This window comes from Phaenicophaeus curvirostris, chromosome 3, assembly GCF_032191515.1.
Source record: "Phaenicophaeus curvirostris isolate KB17595 chromosome 3, BPBGC_Pcur_1.0, whole genome shotgun sequence".
Lineage (NCBI taxonomy): Eukaryota > Metazoa > Chordata > Aves > Cuculiformes > Cuculidae > Phaenicophaeus > Phaenicophaeus curvirostris.
The window spans coordinates 17,784,146-17,803,181 of NC_091394.1; the positions used below are offsets into that span (position 1 = coordinate 17,784,146).

The 19,036-nt window shown below is 39.4% G+C and overlaps 1 protein-coding gene across 5 annotated transcripts in view; it reads left to right on the forward strand.

The window, feature by feature from the left end:
* TENT4A (terminal nucleotidyltransferase 4A) overlaps positions 1 to 14,849 on the forward strand; it is a 62,195-nt gene extending 47,346 nt beyond the window's left edge. For 2 of the 5 annotated variants that reach the window (XM_069853460.1, XM_069853465.1), the window contains 2 exons: positions 1,260 to 1,418; positions 12,612 to 14,849. In XM_069853460.1, the coding sequence (XP_069709561.1) occupies positions 1,260 to 1,418; positions 12,612 to 12,791 (339 nt within the window). In that variant the 3' untranslated portion in view covers positions 12,792 to 14,849. The remainder of the gene's footprint in view (positions 1 to 1,259; positions 1,419 to 12,611) is intronic. The other 3 variants (XM_069853461.1, XM_069853462.1, XM_069853463.1) reach the window with 3 other exon arrangements.
* Positions 14,850 to 19,036: the final 4,187 nt, after the last annotated feature.

The following is a 19,036-nucleotide window of genomic DNA, read 5'->3' on the forward strand; positions in this document are numbered from 1 at the left end:
GCTTGATTTAAGTAAGGAGTCTGCTCCCAGGCAGTTTATCTTTAGGGAAAAAGCAATAGAGAATTTCAATAATTACTTTAACAGTAAAGTCCTTTCTGATTGGAGCCAGTAATGTCTTTTAATACGGTAACTTATAAACAACTAATTGGCCAAGACATCTCTTGTTATACTTCGAGGCAGATGGCTGTGAACGGAGAAAGCAGTAGTGGTTTGGGATAAAGAATCGTTTTGTCCGTAATTTTCAAGTTCAGAATACTTTGGAGTTAGGGGTGAGATTAGAAGGAGCAGTGAAATGTAGGGAAAGCTACTCATGTGTTGTCATTGTGTTACAGCTGAAAAAGAAGTTGTTTCAAAGTTGTTTAAAAGTCTGGAGCTTGCTTTTCCACTTTCTCAACTTGGAAAATAACTGGTCATTTAAGAACTGAGGCAGTTGGGTGTTTTCAGAATTTAATAATTTCTATAAAGCTCTGCCTCTCTGCTTGCCTCCTTGATTGTTGTCCGTTAAGTGTTTCAGGTGTACAGTGTTTTAACATCGCCAGTATGACTGCTTGTGATGCATCTGTAGTTGCTGGTGGTCAAAGTGGAAGGAGGAGGAATTGTCATGAGTAATATCAGTTCTATTACAGTATCTTTTTTCTGTAATCCTACATCCATTTTGCTTCCACTGAAGGTTTACCGTTCAGATTTCTGATGGAAAGTAAGGGGGACAGAACTCCTAGCTGGCAGTGGAGCAAGTGACTGGTGTGTGTAGACTAGTCTTGACTGGCAGACAATCTCCTTGTTTCTTGGTAGGTGGAGCCCTAACTTTGCTGTTGCTGGGTAGAATGGGAGAAGACTATAATAATTACAGTGAGTAACTTTGCTGTACTGATAAGTACAATCCGGAACATTGTTCAGAGGACTGATTCTGTCATGACACCTAAAATTCTAGGCCTTGTATCACTAACTATGTGGCTGATCTTTTTGTGTTTTTCTCCTAACTATAGTTCCCATCTTTTAATTCAAATTGGTAGAAATGCAACTTCAGCTTTAGATTGCACTGACTGTAACTGACCTGTGATTGCCATAGACTTGTTGACATTGTCTCCTTGATACAGGTTCAATTAAACTTTTGCTACATGTGTAAAATATAGTGCTGGCTGGTATTTTATTTTTTACTACTGAAAGTTGATATTTGGGTGCATTTTCACATGCATAGCCTGTATATACTGTGCTTTCTGTAAAGTTGCTTTTCTTTTCCCCTTTTTCTCTGCCAAAAGGATTCTGATACACCACCTTGCACAGCTCCTAATGTTTACCAGTTCAGTCTGCAAGCACCGACTCAGCTTATGGCCAGTTTACCACCCGCATTGCCTATGCCAAGTGGTAAACCCCAATCTGCACCTACGGGAACCTTGATAATGGCCGCCAGTAATCAGGTATGAGCCAACTAAATGGAGCAACTTTTTCATGAGAAAGCTATCAGATTGGAAGTGTAGAACGTTTGCACTGTTCTGTCAGTCTAAAAGCCTCTGATGGATAACCATCATACAGTATGTGCTAACCTTCATGTAATCATGAAAGTACTTATCTGCCATGTCAGAATTGTGGGGAGTGGAATGGGTGGGAAAAGGTTGGTGTTTTGAGATGCATCTCTGAATAGAAGAGCCCTTCCACAGCACGCTGACACCTAGGAATACGTTGAAGTAAGTGTGTCAGGTATCTGACTCCGTAAGGTCTGTTTGAGGTTCCTGGTGCCTAACCAGTGGAATGTTTGCAGGTCTTTAGGCTATGTAACTTCCTGTTCTTAAAATAGTAAATTTATGTAGATGATGTATCTGTAAGCTAGTTTTTTAATCTGAAGAAATAGTACTGACCTATCTAGGCTTGTTTAGTTGTCTTGGGTTTTAATTATTAGAATAGATCTGACTACACTTGTAACTTTCTGTAATACATTTTTAAAGGCAGAGAATAGAAAATTAATTATGGGCATGTGTACAAGAGTTGTTACAGAAATATTAAATGTCTACTTAAATATACCGGAAGGTGAACATGCAGTGAAACGGTATATTGCTTAACTAGCCTGAAGTATTTTAGCTGCTGTTACCATTATTGCATTAAGGGAAGAAAAATCCTCAGTTTTTCTTACAACCACTGTGCTTTTATCTGCAGGAAAACATTCCTTCAGTCTTACCGTTAAAACTGTTAGTCAAAACAGATGTTGCACATGAGCTTTATTGTAAGTTGTAGTTGTAGGTTGCCTATAATAACAAAACAATGAGGTGATTTATTTGAAACCTAATTTTTGGTCAGGTTCTTGTGATGCTTTCCTTCTTCCTGTGTCCTATCATAGTTCTTGAGAACCTGGGGCCAGTATATTTTTGACTTAATGACCTTGTCTTTTTTATGTGCTTCAGCACTTCCTTAACACTTTAGGCATTACATAAGATGTATTTGGTTCAGTTTCTTCTATGAGATTGTTAAAGTATTTTGTAAAATCATAGAACAGTTGTGGTTGGAAGGGTTCTGGAAGTCACCTAGTCCAACCTTCCTGACAAGAACAGTGTCTACAGCAGCCTGCTCAAGGCTTTGTCCAGTCAGGGTTTTGAGTATGTCCAAAGATGGAGACTCCCCAGCTGCGTTAGGCACCTTGTTTCAATAACGTTTGTCCTTAAATTTAAATAGTCTTTCCTGTATTTCAGCTTATGCCCATTGCTGCTTGTCTTTTCACTAAGCGCGAGGGAGCAGAGTCTGAAGATCCTTCCTGAGTGCTCTCTTCTTGAGATTAAAGAGTCCTAGCTCTGTTATTCCCTTGAGTGACAAAAGTTTCAGGTCTTTTACTTATCTTCATGGACCTTCATTGGACTCAATCCTGTGTGCCTATGTCTTTCTTACTGGGAAACCCAGACCCCGACCTAGCACTCCATGTGTGGCTTCACCAGTGCTGAGGGGAAATGACCTCTTCCCTTGACTTGCTATGAGAAACTGTTGCTAATGTAGCCTACCATGCTGTTGGCCTTCATTGGTGCAAGAGCGTATTTCTGGCTTGTGTTCAACTCCACTGGGAATCTCTAGTCATTTTATGACAAGCTGCTTTCCAGCTGGTCAGTGCCTTGTGTATTCTGGTGTGTGGGATTATTCCTTCCCAAGGGCAGAATTGAGCATTTCCCTTTTTCCAACTTCATGAGATTCTTGTCAGCCCATTTGTTCAGCCTAGTGAGGTCCCACTTTATGGCAGCGCAACTGTCTTATGTATTAGCCACTCCTTCCAATTTTGTATAATCTGCAACCATGCTGCAGGGTCACTGTCTCCCATCATCCAGGTCATTAATGCAGACGTTAACTAGTATTGGCCCTTGTAGCAGCTCTTGGGAGATACTGCTAGCTGCAGACCTCCAGCTGCACTTAGTGCTGCCTATTAAAATATTTTGAGCCTGGCATTCAGCTTGTGAGTTTGATTTGTGTCTAGAGATGGTAACTGCCACTTACTACAGCATAAAAAATTAGATAATGCTTTAATCGTTGAAACTTTTAGATAAATAATGAAGAAATTTCATCTGGACAGCTTTTTCAAAGTTCTGTAGTATCACCATTGAGTTAGTTAGGGCAGTTTATACCTTGATACCCAAATTCTTCATAGTTGCTATGCAAGTACTTATTTTGGGCACTTTACTGAAGTGTTTTTCACCCTCTTTTGTGTTTAGACCAGGCTGCTTTCCCTTTGCATACTGCAGGTGTTCCGCTATTTCTTTCCAGGATAGAAGGGGCACCATCTTTGGAAGCTGTTACCACATGCTTCTCCCATCTACCTTTGTGATCCTCAGTCATCCAGCAAACCCCCTCTTGTATCTCGAAATATGAGTTTACTCTTCCCTCTTCTTTATCTGTCCTCCACTGCTATTGAATCTCTACCTAGGCAAAAGCAGCTTGTCTACACAGGAAATGTTTTCTATCAGTGAGAAGCTAGTAGAACAATGTATTTCTATTTTACTGCCTGCAATTAAGCATTCACCCGCTAGTGTACAGTCAAACTTTTGAAGTTCATTTAAAATAAAACTGGATAGCATGCCATGTTAAACTTCATCTAGAATACAAACTTAGTTTAGTGCATTCTTTTCCTTAGCAGCTCTGCTTTTCTGAAGGGATACCCTGGTGCTTAACTTCATCAAAATTACACAAAAAAATAATCCAGTTTTGAGGCATGCAGTTGTTGGTACAAAACAAGTTGGCATCCAGAATTTTTGCCTCAGCTGTGAAGCGGCAACGTGTTGCATGAATTTTGGATCTCTGTTGGAATTTTGAATCTTGGAAAACAACTGCTTTGTAGCACTTTTCCTGGCTTTCTACTACTTGGCTGTCCTTTCCAGTGCTTGTTAGCCATTCTTTTGCTAGTTCATATGATACTTAAACCATTAAAATTGGGAAATTTTCTGTGCCTTTTGCTTGACAAAGATGTGCCTTTGAGATTCATGTTGAAGTAGAGGAATTTCTTGCTTTCTGCAGTTCAGAAATGGGTTGATGGTTTTCCTGCATTGAATTCACCAGAAGTCTATGTATCGTGAAGTAGAAGCATTCTTTTTGGTAAGGATTATGACAAATACAGAAGTGGGAAATTAAATCATACTGTAAATGTCTCTCTTATTTGCTACTTTCTGGAACATCACTGAGCTAGGTAAGGTTGATGGCTTTCATTTTGCAGCTGATACAACCTAAAACCATGCTAGTTTATAACTTTTAATGGGTGCATTTTGCTAGCTCAGAGGACTCCTATCCTGATAGACTTGAACAAAGGGATTCATTTGCCTGTAGGATGTCTTAAGCCTTTTCCATGGCAAATTTCTCCACCTGGGTTCAGCTTGGAAGCTGTACCTAGTTGTCCAGTACTGTCCTTAAAAGCAAGAGGTGCCAGTGTCAAGAGCACTAACTATATTTTGAACAACTTGCAGCCTTCTAAGCAAATTCTCTGCCATTAGAGCTGCCTAATACTTTCTCTCTTGAAACAGCTTCAGTGTGATTACCAATTCTATTTGCATACTGCATAATTAAATGGAGAATTTCAAGGTAGTTCAGGGACTAATTAAGCTCCTGATATAGATCTGTGTGCTTTTCTGTATCATCATCATCATTTTCCCAAGGTAATAATTCTTTTACTTTGCTGACAAGCACTTCAAAATTTCACTTGGGTTTGGGTGGGCAGATCAATTTATGAAGCAGTGCTGCCCACTGGAATAAGCAGAAAAACAGATAATTGGCATGCATGCCCAGATGAATGGAGGGGGTGGAAACTGCTTGGAGACTTCCCATGGAGAAGAAAGGAGTAGATTCCTTTTTATCTGGGGATGAAATAAGTTCAGTTCGTTCTTGGATTGCCGGTCACAGTCACCAATATGGAGATGGAAGAAACTTCCTGTTGCTTAGGTCAGAACATTTTTTTCTTTTTTTAATACCTTTTTAAATTGTGGGTTTTTCTTTCCCCAGAAAAGTTTTTTTGATTCAAAAGTAGCTAAAGCCAGTAAACACTAGTCCTTCTGCTCTGCTGGTTTCCAGCATGTCTAAGAAAACCTCCATGGAGACAACTAGGAAATGAAACCTTAATGTCAGTGCTGAAATATGACAGTCTAAGTAACTCTTACTGGAACTTGTAGAAGTAGCTTGCTTTCCAGATGCTTTTGTGTTTTGGCATATAAGGCCAGACCCCTGAACATACAAACTGCTTGTTTATATTGATTTAAATGTACTTCACTGGCTAAAATATTTTGCTTCAGTCCTTTATTTTATCCAGAACAATTTTTAATAGTGTTGCTTTATCTTGCCGGTAATGCTGGTCCACTAGTATTTGTGGAATGATTCCTCAAAAGTTAGCAGAACTGGAAACAAAAATAACATTGATCAGAGGCTTGAGTCAAAATGTATTTATTTTAGATGAATGCAAGCAGCTAAGTGTAGTTCATTTTGGAGGAGAGATTTGTAAAGATACATTTTAATTCATGTCCAGGCTGAACTCTGGTTCACTTTACCAAACATTTCTGAGAATGCAAGTGTCATCAACTAGTCAGGTGTACAAATATGCTAAATTCTCTTAGTATAGTGTGATGCTTCAGAATTTTTAGTATGTTAACTTCAATTTAGACGTGATAGATTGTTTCTTCAGTGGCATCGTGAGCCAGCAGTGTGCCCAGGTAGCCAAGAAGGCCTATGGCATCTTGGCTTGTATCAGAAACGGTGTGACCAGCAGGTCCAGCGAGCTTATTCTCCCTCTGTACTTGGCACTGGTGAGACTGCACCTCGAATCCTGTGTTCAGTTCTGGGCCCCTCACCACAAGAAGGATGTTGAGGCTCTGGAGCGAGTCCAAAGAGCGACGAAGCTGGTGAAGGGGCTGGAGAACAAGTCTTACAAGGAGTGGCTGAGGGAACTGGGGTTGTTTAACCTGGAGAAGAGGAGGCTGAGGGGAGACCTTATTGCTCTCTACAACTACCTGAAAGGAGGTTGTAGAGAGGAGGGAGCTGACCTCTTCTCCCAAGTGACAGGGGACAGGACAAGAGGGAATGGCCTCAAGCTCTGCCAGGGGAGTTTCAGGCTGGACACCAGAAAAAAAATTTTCACAGAAAGGGTCATTGGGCACTGGCAGAGGCTGCCCAGGGAGGAGATGGAGACGCCGTCCCTGGAGGTATTTAAAAGACAGGTGGATGAGTGAGGTTCTCAGGGGCGTGGTTTAGTGATTGATAGGAATGGTTGGACTTGATGATCCTGGGGGGTCTTTTCCAACCTAGTAATTCTGTGATTTTGTGTGATCATTAAACTTTTTATGTACTGAAGGTTTCTGCGGTCAACCAAATGGCATTTTTCTTATATTTTCTTTGGAGCATTCTCATTTAAGATGGAATACTTTTTTTCTTTTTTGGCAAAGGAAGGAAGGATAGCACTGTGTACTTTAGAAACGTACTTTGAACGGTTGGACTCGGTGATCCGGTGGGTCTCTTCCAACCTGGTTATTCTGTGATTCTGTGATTCTGTGAAACAGTTTTGAATATAAACGTCAGACTCCCGTCTTCTGTAGATGACAGAACATTGTTTGGTGTTTGACCTAATACATGCAAAATTAGGAAAAGATGATTTATTTCCTTTACTAAAAAATGGAGAGCAGAAAAAAACTGCATCTGAGTTTCACAGACTGTTTAACTGAAAACAGTGCTGAAGATATTTTTCATCTTAGATTGTCATATGGGTGTTCTTTATGTGGTGATATCCTTCTGTGTATCAAAACTGACTCAGTTTTACTGGACCTTGGATAACTTGATCTGACTCTGCTTACAACAAAGGTTGGATTAAATGTTTTTCAGAGGTGTCCATATGAACATCAGCCTAGGTGTTTATATGACTGTATGAAAGTCTCTGGCCACCTTGGTGGTTGCTTCCTGAGTGCTTTTCGAGTTCCAGGAAAGACAAAGTCTAAATAGTAGTTTCTAGGAACATAAATAAACCTACTATAAATGCAAAATAGGCTTATGGAAATGTAGAAGGTAATACCAGATTTTTGTTTGCATAGGATGCTTATCTTCCAATGTCACTCCAATCAGATTGTTGCTCCCAAACTAAGATTGATTGGAATATTCATATATTTTCTCTACTGACTTTTTCACATGTACTTTATTGATATCAGCTCGTAATTTGTAAGTGTTTTGGGTCTCTTCTCTGTCATAATTACTTTTGTTCCAAATAAGAATGTGAGAAAACTCAGTGAGGTAAGATTTCTCTTTAAGATGTAAAATTGTCAGCTCTGTGCTAGAGAAGCTATTATCTGTTGTTCTTCTTAATGACAAGTGTGCAGGTAACGCTTCATGGCCCATGTCACAACAGCAGGAAACTTGCAATATAAGTTCTGTCTTTTGGTAGTGTTTTGACTCTCACCCCTCATGTTTGAAATTTGACTGGTGACAAGCTCAAAAAGGTTTCATGTTTTATATCATAGTTCCTTTACCACAAGGTGGTTCAAAATATTACTCAGGTTTATTGCTCATGCAGTAGTGACTAAAACGTTGGTTAGGTCATTGCCCATTGTTTCTCTGCAAAACAATGTATTTATTTCATAAAAGAACTAGGTTAATTTTGCTTACATGCCAGATCTATATTTTAGTATATTTCCAGATGTTGTTATGCTCAGAGAGTGGGAAAGTGAACATAAATTTTTTTAAAAAAATTCTTTATGGGTTTTTTTGATACAAGCCAAAAGGAGAGAATTTGGAAACATGGTGAGAAATTGAAAAGACCTTTGAATTATTTTGTGGCTGTCTATTGAGTTATTTAAGGCAGTACTTAAAATGTTAATGATGCATTAAATTTTTGAATACTGCTCTGTAATATTTCACATGGAATGTTTTTGAAGTGTACGAATTTGATTACAATTCCAATCACCTGCAGACTGGATTCAATCATGGCCATTAATCCCGTAGTCTTGACAACAAAACAGTAAATACGTGTCTTTTCTGAACTGTTTTATGCCTTTGCTAAACTTTAGCTTAGTAGATCCCTGCCAATTATTTTTGAGCACTATATGTAGATCTCTTCTTTTAAGAGTACTCATACTTCATTACACATACACAACTGAAACTGTTCTATGATTCTATGATTTTCGTTGCTGACACTTCACTGCTTTTTTTGCCTTACTTTAGAGATGCTGATTGGCAAAACACCCCAGACATCTAAACAAACCCCTGTTTACGTATAGACTTCAGCTTTGTTATCATAGAATCCATAGGATGGTTTGGATAGAATGGATCTTCAAGATCATCCAGTTCCAACCCACCTGCCATGGGCAGGGACATCTCCCATCAGACCAGGCTGCCCAAGGCCCCATCCAACCTGGCCTTTGACTCTTCCAGGGGAGGGGCATCCACAGTTTCCCTGGGCAACCTGTGCCAGTGCCTCACCGCCCTCATCAAAGAATTCCTTCCTAATGTCTAATCTAAGTCCTCCTCCTTCCAATTTAAAACCATTACCTATCGTCCTGTCACTTCACACTCTTGTAAAAAGCCCCTCCCCAGCTTTCTTGTAGGCCCTCTTCACGTATCCAAAAGCTGCTTAACATCTGCCTGGAGCCTTGTTATGTTACTTGTGTTATTTCAAAGTGATATATTTTTGTCTATTAACTTTTTTTTTTTGAATAATGACAGTCTTTGAATGCCAGGCAGTTTTGTATATTGAATTTACCAGAATTTAAGAATAAAAATTTGGTTTCCTTAGCAAATAATTACTGGTATTGCAATTTCCACCAGATTTCTGTTGTTTGGGGTAAAGACAAGAACTTTTCTCATATTTCTGTTCAAATATCCGGAAAATTCTCTAACATGGTATGTGATACATAATTCCATACACCACCGCCACCCTGCTCATGACTTAAATGCATTGTTGTAGTTTTCTCTCCAGATTTAGTAGCCTTTATTTGAAGAGGGTCAAATTAAACAGACTTGTCAAAAACCCCAAAACTAAACCAGTTCTATCATTCAGTTGTTGAATTAATATCCCTCTGATGGGAGAGGAGATTATTCTATCAAGAGAAGTAGATCTAAAGAAGCCAAAAGATCTTAAACCAAAGATTTGTCTGTCTTATTACAAATGAAGAGCTTGCTTTTTTGATTATCTGATCTTTCTCCAGGCACCATCTGCTTACAGACATGGTATTTCTTAGTGATTATGGGAGTTCTGTATATGTGAATATCAAGGACTGTGTGGACAAGAGAAAGCTGTTTGATATAGCCTCTTGGAATTTCCAAAAGACATAAAGTAGATTTTTTTTCTACTGGAGATTCTAAAAGAAACAAAATGAAAGATGTTTGTCATCTTGTGAACAATTAACTACGTAGAAGATGAGAAACAAATATTCTGGTTTTGTAGTTCAGGGAGTTCACCAGGAAATCCTTGCAGGAGTTTGCGCTGTGCCTCGTGCTGCCTAGCATCTGAATAGCTGTGGATGAAGTATGGTGAAATTTGCTTGAGGTGTTTACTTCCTTAGGGGCTAACTGAGAATGAAAGGTACTTCTGCATCCTAACTAATGTATCAGGAGGAAGAGAATCACTTTAAACTTTGTAGAGAGTGATAGGTCCGGGGCTGATGTTTCTTGCAAAGATCAGATCTTGATGTTTTTGTAGAAAACTGCTTTGATAATGCTTTCTTGATTCTTGAGAATTGAGTCTCAAACCAAATTTCAGACATTGTTAGGAATAAAGAGCAGATATGAAATTATCATGTAAAAATCCATGTACATCCCCCATCATGAACAGTGAGTATAGATTTGCCTCCTACAACATAAGAAAGTTCTAATACAAATGGAAGAAGAAGGCAAGGGATAGTAAGAGGGGGCAAACGCATGGAATTGCTTCTGGTTGAAGAATGAATGAGTCTCTAATCTGGAGACAGAAATGAGGAGGTAAATTATCTAGGTCTGTGTATTCATCAGCAGTATATGGGAAAGTCAGCAGAATGACAAGAAATTAGTTACTTTAAGAACTGAAAGATCATCAGGTAGTAGATTTGAATTAAACATGATGCTCATTTAAGCAGCAAAATACCATAACACAGGATGCAGGATGTAAAAAGCTTATGTCTTCAAAAATACAAACAAACTAGTGAATGATATCTAGTTGAGAACTCTTACATGTAAAGGCATCACCTCTGACTGAAGAGTCAAGTTCCTTAAGCATCTGCTATCAGCTAATGAGTTGTAAGATAGGTGGATTCAGATTCTACTCTGATAACTTGAAAGTCTTTATCTTGATAGCCTAAAACACAATGGAAAATTCTTCCTTGCAGGGTATGGAGATCACAGGTAGATAGGCTGAATTGTCATACTTGGTGTGGTGCTTGTCTGATCTTGTGGTGACCTGCCTTCCTGCCCCAAATAACTTGGGGGGGTGGTGCTATCTTCAAATTGAGGATGAAGTTGCCATTTTTTTCTGATTTCCAGCTGAAGAGAATAGACTTACTGAGATTTTGTGCTCCTTGGACAGTTTTGCTCTGGTTGTACAGTAGCAAACCTAAAGTTTTCCTCTGTCTTTTTTCCAGAATATAGTCAAAGGTAACTAATGACTGGCTGGTTTTAGTGTTTTTACTGTTGAAGAATCATTTTTAGTGTTTTGATGTGATTGAATGTAGGTGATTGATTGTCTGCTTATGTAATTGAGTCAGATATACACTTAATGAACTAGAAGATTTTCCTGGAAAAGCACGTGAGAAAGTGTTACATTTGCTTGATGGACCACTTGCCAGAAATATAAAACATTCTAAATTTTTTTAGTATGGTGTTATTGATGTTTTGGCAGCATGTATCAATAACATTTGGGCAGTTTAGAATGAGAAATTCTGTCCTTACTGTTTCCTGTTTGTCCTTGAATATTTTACCATTGCTAGTGTAAGGATATCTGTTAGCATGTCTATCTTGGGAGTCTAGAAGTTGCATGCCAAAAGTTGAAAAAAAAACCCCAACAGTTCAGGTATTTTTTTGTCAACCCAGTGTTACTTTTAATTCTCAATACTAGTCTTGACCTTTTTTTTTTCTTTCCTCTGTGCTTAGAGTCTCAAGCCTTAATGATGGCTTGATGTTGTCATTTTTGTCTTTGTACTCCAAACTTGTTTGGAAATATATGTTAGTAAAGTAGCTGCAGATGTTTCATATACTGAACAGTTAACCTCAGTTGTTAGCTTTGTGGTATTCCTGTTTAATCACTTGAGGTAGACAAAATGGTGTATTAGCTTTTGTTATAGGCTGTCAGTTGTCTGCCTACTGTCAGGCATCAGAAAAAGTTGCTTGCTTTGAAGTTTGAAGTATTTGGAAAGTCTGTTTCAATTCAATCTTTTAAAATTCTTGTACCTGTTTTGTTAAGTACATAATGGCATACACTACATTGGTTTAATATTTAAATGATAGGGTCGCCTGTAGTACCTTATGGTGTGATAAACTTACTCAGGCTGATACTATCCTTTTTGGCAGTTTCTGTTGCAAGTTATTGGAGATTTCTCCCTGAAGTGTCATGCTGTGTTCCTCATTATTTAATTGTTTTGTCTTGGTCTGGATGTGAGCTATGGGCTAGGAGCTATGAGGCACTCTGATCCAGTGGGATTTACAAGCTCCTTACAAGCAATAGCTAGCTTTACCTTTACCTGAGTGAGATTATGGGCAGAGCAGAGATGTGCTTTGTATGTATCTGCTCATACAATCACCCCCTTATATTTCTCCATGTTTCTGAAAGTCTTATTCAGTATCTTGCTTGGTCATGTTCTTGCCAAGATCCTCTGAAATAAACATGACTGTCACAGCTGGTATTTATTGTGGAAGGGTCTCTGTTTTTGTAAGGCAGATGTATAGGGAATGCATCTCATACTGAGATCAAAGTGTTTTAAGGATGCTTTGAAATCTGCACAATTTAATTTGCAGGACATTTTACTTCAGAAAACACTTCTTACGCTGTTAGTGCCATTGGGCTTGCACAGCTAAAATTAGACAAGCATAAAAAGACCAATTGCTTCAAGCAGTGTTATGTGGGAATGACTTGTATGCTGAGGAAATACCACTTGTAATACGTGCTTTGTTTCAGTTGTTTCTCTACCGAAACTGAGTGCTTATCTTGTATTTTTTAGCAGCACAGTGGAATGAAGTTTTCCATGAAAGGAACTCATAACCAAGGCAACAGCTACAGCCCTGTCAACAGTGGAGGCATGAGACAACCAGTTGGCAACAGAGGACACCACCAGTACAATCGTAATATATGGAGAAGAAAAAAACACAGAGACAGTTTGCCTATTAGTCTGAGCAGATAATGGCTGATGCCAAAATGACCTTCCCAGTTCAGACAGACTGAGCGAGTGCGACTCGACTTGAGGGATAGAGACCAGCGTCCAGCACATCGTTTTATTGGTGTTGCCAAATATCTGCAGCTGACTTCTTTGCATGTTTCTTTGTGTGGTGGTTCAGTCCATCTTCAAGAAGTAGTTGTGCTTATCTGTGAAGCCTTATTAAATGTGGAAGTATGTTTTCTGCCTTCCCACAATGGTTCATACAGTGCCGAAGCAGCTCTGACAATAGAACTGCAAGGACATTTACAAATGCTGTGGCTTTTTTGCTGTGGCTACATCTGTTCCTTTGTGGGTTCTGTTTTCTTTTATTTTAGAAGTGAAGGAAACTTCAGCCCCTTGGAATTTTTTTTCTTTGCAGCAAATTGAGTTGGGAATTCATAAAAGTAAATTTGCTGCTCTCCTGTTTTTGTTTCAAAGTTCAGAATTTTTTGCTCTGTAAATATTGGAAGTATAATTTGTGCAATAACTTGGAATTTTTAATTTAATTTCATATTGTCACATAAGTTATATTTAAGGGGAAGAGGTTTTTTAATTTACAGATCCTTTCCCAGGTTGCATTATCTAAGTTGGGTTCATAGTTTTGGCAGGTTGTCTGAGCAGTGTTACAAACATGACATTTGGTAATATTTGAGGCTTCTTGATTCACAATGGAAATGCAATTTGGCTAATGGTTTTAAGAAGGTATTAAGCTCCAAAGCATTTTGACCCTGTGTTTTTTAGCTCATTGTCTGGCCTCTATCAGTTGTCTTGCTCTGACCAATGGGTTTTAATTTTATTCCTTTAATTAGACAACAAATCCAACATTTGTAGTACCAGAAGTAAGACTTTTGAGAGGGTGGGGAAAGAAGACGGTTCCAGTCCTGATAAGAAATTAAAAAGCTGTGAACTACACTCTTTGATGCGTTTTAGTAACGTAACCTGTTAATGTTTGGGTTCAAACAACATTATTAAACAGAGATACCCGGCTTAAGGAATGTGGAGAAAGGAAATATGTTGATTCCATTAAGGAATCTGTATAGCAGTATGCATTAGTTCTGTTAAGAGCAAATATATAAAAAGTACTTCAGCTGCTCTAAGCATTATGAGGAGTATCTTTTAATGTATTGCAGGAGAGCACAGCCCAGTGTTGTACACAGTATGAGTGGCTGGCACTTAATTTACAGATGCATACAGGTATACTATGCAAGTGTGTATTGCCATGACAAACACTGTCTTTAACTTTTTGAAAAATGTACATCCTGCCTAACCCTGAGTTTTTAAAGCACCACAGTTGTCCTGGGAGTAGGTCACATTTCACGCCCTCTGACTTCCCGTTTTTTTTAATGAGAGTTCTTAAGCTATACAGAAAACTACAGGTCAGTTATATAAGTCCACACACAGAGAAAGCTGAAGAATCCTGTTAACAGGACATCTATACTGTGTACAGATATAGGAGGTTTTAAAACTGATATCTGAATTTCAAATTGAGGTGTCAAGCATGAAGCTTTTTAATATGCTGTATGCTTTGAAGCAGAAGTAGTTCATGTTATTACTGAATCTGTCGAACACAAACAGGTCCTTGAGGGGAGAGAGGGCAACATTCCAAAGTAGAGTAGCGCATATCTGTTTGCAAAGTTTGTCTTAATGCTCCAGACTCATCACAATTTAGAAAACAAGTTTTAAAAATTGTGAGCTGATTCATAAAGAATATGTAAGGGCTGGTACATGAGCCTGTACTGCTTAGTCTTCACACACTAGCAATATTGAGCATAACTACATTCAAGAGCCTTCAAAGGCTTTAGTTGGTGTCTTATACTAGCGTCCATTTTAAAGCAAAGCTCATTTGAAAAGTGGTATCATGTAACACTTCAGTCATGTTGAACCAAATAAATTGGCCTGGCTATCACTGTGGTTATGTGCTACAGGTTTAAAAACATCATGTTTAAATTTTTTGTGTGGACAACTATGTGGAAGCTAAAATTGACATATTTTTATGTAAAGTTTTCTATTCTTTGATTTTTAATAAACTTTGGAGACCAGTCACTCTTCTGTACCTTTTTATGGGAAATTTAATGGATGAAGTAGTATTTGACCATATCCCATTGTTTGACATATGCTTTGAAACATTTGTGACGTCTTTATAGAAGGAGTAATGCATGCTGCTCTTGGTTTCATAATTGTGGATTTCATCCTTTGATAATACGAGAGGGCAAAGTAGTTTGAGGCAGTACCCAACAATACTTTTAAAAATGGAGTTTGACTAACCTATCTCATGAGACACTAACTTTTCATATAATTTTTTAGTCCCTGTGTAGTTTCTCACTTCCTTTTGAAATATTTGTCCAGTTTTTAGCCTCCTCAAAGACTGGACATACCTTGTCTTTTTTGTTGATTTCTGTTAACCCTCAGAGATCTCTGGAGTGTCAATAACTGACTCAAATTCAAAATTTCAGAAACTGGGTCTTTGGAAGGAACTTGTGTAAATCCTTGAACTCCAAGGAACGGGACAGAGGTATTTTTAATAGACAATAATGTAGGACGAGGGAGTCAGAACCAGCAAGATATTGTTCAGTCTTATGTATCCACTGGAGAAAAATAGAGAAGCGGTGGGAAGGGAAAATTATAAACACTCAGTAATGTTTATCAGCGTGATGATAGGTGCTTTATAGATAGGAATATAATTATAGATAACAATAATGCTTTTTCTGTCAAGGTCAGTTAGCCAGTGGGACACAGGTGACCGGTGGATATATTATCTCGTCAGACACTTTAGTGCTGCAGCATTGGTCTTGGAGCTTCTGTTTTCCTGGGGTCCAACTTTTCCCTTTTCCTGCCTAGATGATGACTTTGCTTTATTCTTCCCACAGATTTTGCTCAATGACTTCTGCTTGTTAGTAGTCTTCTGTCAACACACTGGGAGTCTCACTGTGTTTCTTGAACTCTTATTCTCTGATAATAATCTCTGATACTCACCTGATGTGTTTCCCAGCCCTACTGATTATTTTGTACGCTGTTCCTAGGCAAAATTAGCCACAGACTTCAGATGTGGAAGAGACTGCAACCTCAATGGATGAACGGGACCCACAGAGTACACGGGAGAAAGCTCAATTGCTCTCTTTCTATTTCTAAATGATGTCAATGCTATTGTTGCATTGGACTTTCCCTGTAACTCCATCCCCCCATGCCCTGAGGCAGGGTAAGAAGGTGAAGGTGTGACTGCTGGTACAATATTCCTGGTTCAAGCAAGATTTCTTTCCACAGGAAATGCTGTGGGACCGTGTCTTGAGAATGTGCATAGTAACATTCTGTCAAAGAGTGGTGTTGAAATATAGCATGCTTTCAAGCAATGTGAGCTCTTCATCATTTGTGGGCAAAACCAAAAGCTTAAATAGTGAATGTGAACAGGCGACTGACAATGGGATGTAGGTCTGGAGGGGCTCAACTGCTGAGGTCTCAAGGACAGCAAGCCTTCTACTTCTTTTCTGCCAGTGTAGTCTGGTTGTAAACTTAGTAACAACTGGACTTAACTAATGTCCCAAATTCTCCAATTAAGAAACGTGATGGAGGCACTGATTAGGTAGCTGATCATCCCTTATATTTATGCAAATAGACTATTTAAATTGGGGCTTTGAGTGTTCTTGAAAGTAGATATGGTGCCAAAAAGGATTTTGGAAATGGCCTTGGAGAGATGGAAGCCTGAAAAGAAAAAGGTCCTGCCTGAAGGAAGGATCCTGGAAATCAGGAAGACGCATGGAGAAAAACACTAGGTGATGCCCAGGGATCTTGGCTGATATGGCCTCAGACTGGTAACTGTGAGTAGCTGTATAGAATGAAAGGATGTGCTTTTCTGCCTGACCTGTGCACACCAGCAGGAAGCCTGCCTGCTGGGAAGGCAGCTGAGACCCTAGCAAAGAGGGAGTGAGTGGATGCATGTATGAAATAACTGGAATAAAAGCTCAAATCTTGTTGGTTTGTAAATAAACCCCAGTATTCAGACCTGGTACAGTTTAATTCATGTGTAACCAAAAATGGGATCAGAATGACAATACCAGCCATTTACTGAACCTCAGGTTAACAGCCGGAAGACTGTTGCAGCTGATCTTTAACAAAACCATCTTCGTATGGCTTTAGGCTTTCTTTTCAACCAGGATATTAAACTGTTGTACTAAATTTGGCTTGTGGTTTTTTGCTTCCAACATACAACGTAATCATAGAATTATTAGGTTGGAAAAGATCTCTGAGATCAAGTCCAACCCTATCTGTCCACTACTTAATCATATCCCCAAGCACCTCATCTACGTGCCTTTTAAATGTCCCCAGGGATGGTGACTCAACCACCTCCTTGGGCAGCCTGTGCCAGTGCTTCATAACCCCTGTCTGTGAAGAAATTTTTCCTAATATCCAATCTAAACTTCCCCTGATGCAGCTCAAGGACATTCTCTCTTGTCCTATCACTTGGGAGAAGAGATCAGCGCCCTCCTCTCCATAACCTCCTTTCAGGTAGTTGTAGAGAGCAATAAGGTCTCCCCTCAGCATCCTCTTCTCCAGGCTAAACAGCCCCAGCTCCCTCAGTCACTCCTCGTAAGACTTGTTCTCCAGCCCCATAACCAGCTTCATCACTCTTCTCTGGACACGCTCCAGAGCCTCAATGTCTTTCTCACAGCGAGGGGACCAAAACTGAACCCATTATTCAAGGTGCGGCTTCACCAGGGCCGAGTACAGAGGGAGAATCACTTTTGTCCTGCTGGCCACACTGTTGCTGATACAAGCCAAGATGCTATTGGCCTTCTTGGCCACCTTGGCACACTGCTGGCTTGTATTCAGTTGGATGTTGACCAACACTCCAGGTCCTTCTCTGCCAGGCAGCTTTCCAGCCACTCTTCCCCAAGCCTGTAGTGCTGCAAGGGGTTTTGGTGTCCCAAGTGCAGTGTTACCTCCGTTTCAGTCCTGGAGGTCCCTTGCCTATTTTGGATGAGAGTACTTTGTTCTTGGCAGCAGAGCATCTCTTACAGAAATTTGCAGATCAGTTGTGCCTGCAGGAGATCTATTGGGCAAAATGTATTTAAGTTTTTAACCAAGGGTTATTGCTAGAAGACTATCCACATATATTTGTTGCAATTGGTTGAAGTAATGATCACAGGCTAAAGTTGTGTTTCAGTGTAAGGATGATAGGGATGCATCTTGTAGGACATCTTTGTACCTGAAACGTACAAAATTGTTCCCTAATGCTCTGGGCACATTTCTTCTCAGTGTTACACTACTGCAAGAACTTAGGGACAACACGTTACTTATGGGAGAACAGTCTCAATTCAGTCAGCAATCCTCCAACCATTTGCTTTGTTAATAAGTCCTTTCTATTGAGGAATTTTGTATGAGCATAAAGAAATTATGAAAAGAGGTGGTTTTTTTTTTTTTCCTTCAGGGTGTAGCCCATGTGCATGCTCATACTGTTGATATACATGTTTTTATGTTTGATCAGGATTAACTCTCATGCTAGGGTTGCAGGTGCAAAGGGCATCTGACCCCAGCTACTTTCCCATTACCCAGTGATGTGACTTGGCTTTCTGTTGTAGATTCTTAGCTGTGCAGCAAACCGTTTTCTGCTTGACCAAATTATGAGTGTTGAACAGTAGGTTGATTTATTGTCTTACTGAAACATGAGTTCCAAATAAATGCTTCACTGACTCATTTTTAAACTTAAACCAAGCAGGATTTAGGAGTTCCTATTACAGGATTTTCTTTGTGAGAGGATGAAAGGAGAATTTTAACTGGAAGTCCATAACCTCAGTGCTAAAATTGTCACTTTCCATCAGTGAAAACTTTGGCACTGATCCTTTTAGGGATGTTTTGTTGAGAGAATCTTTGCAAGAAGATTCTTTGTTTCTTGCTCCTCCTTTCCAGAGGGGAAAAGCTGAATCTTCTGATGAGCTACATTAGCCCCTTCATGATTACTGTTGGATGCAACTGGCTAATTTAAGAAGCCAAGACAAGTAGGTGAAATCTCACCCTTGTCAATAGTTGCCTGGCCAAGTGATAACAGACAACTCGAGTACCACTTACTGCATAATTGTGGGCAAGATCATCAGATCCTCTCTGTTCTCTCAGGGAGATTTCTTAAGAGACTGAGGAACAGAGAATAAAGATAATCTATTAGTTGTTCGCACACGTGTGTGCGGTCTCGTGTGGATGAACAGAGCAGAGCTGTAGTTCTCAGCTGCAAGTGTGAGTTT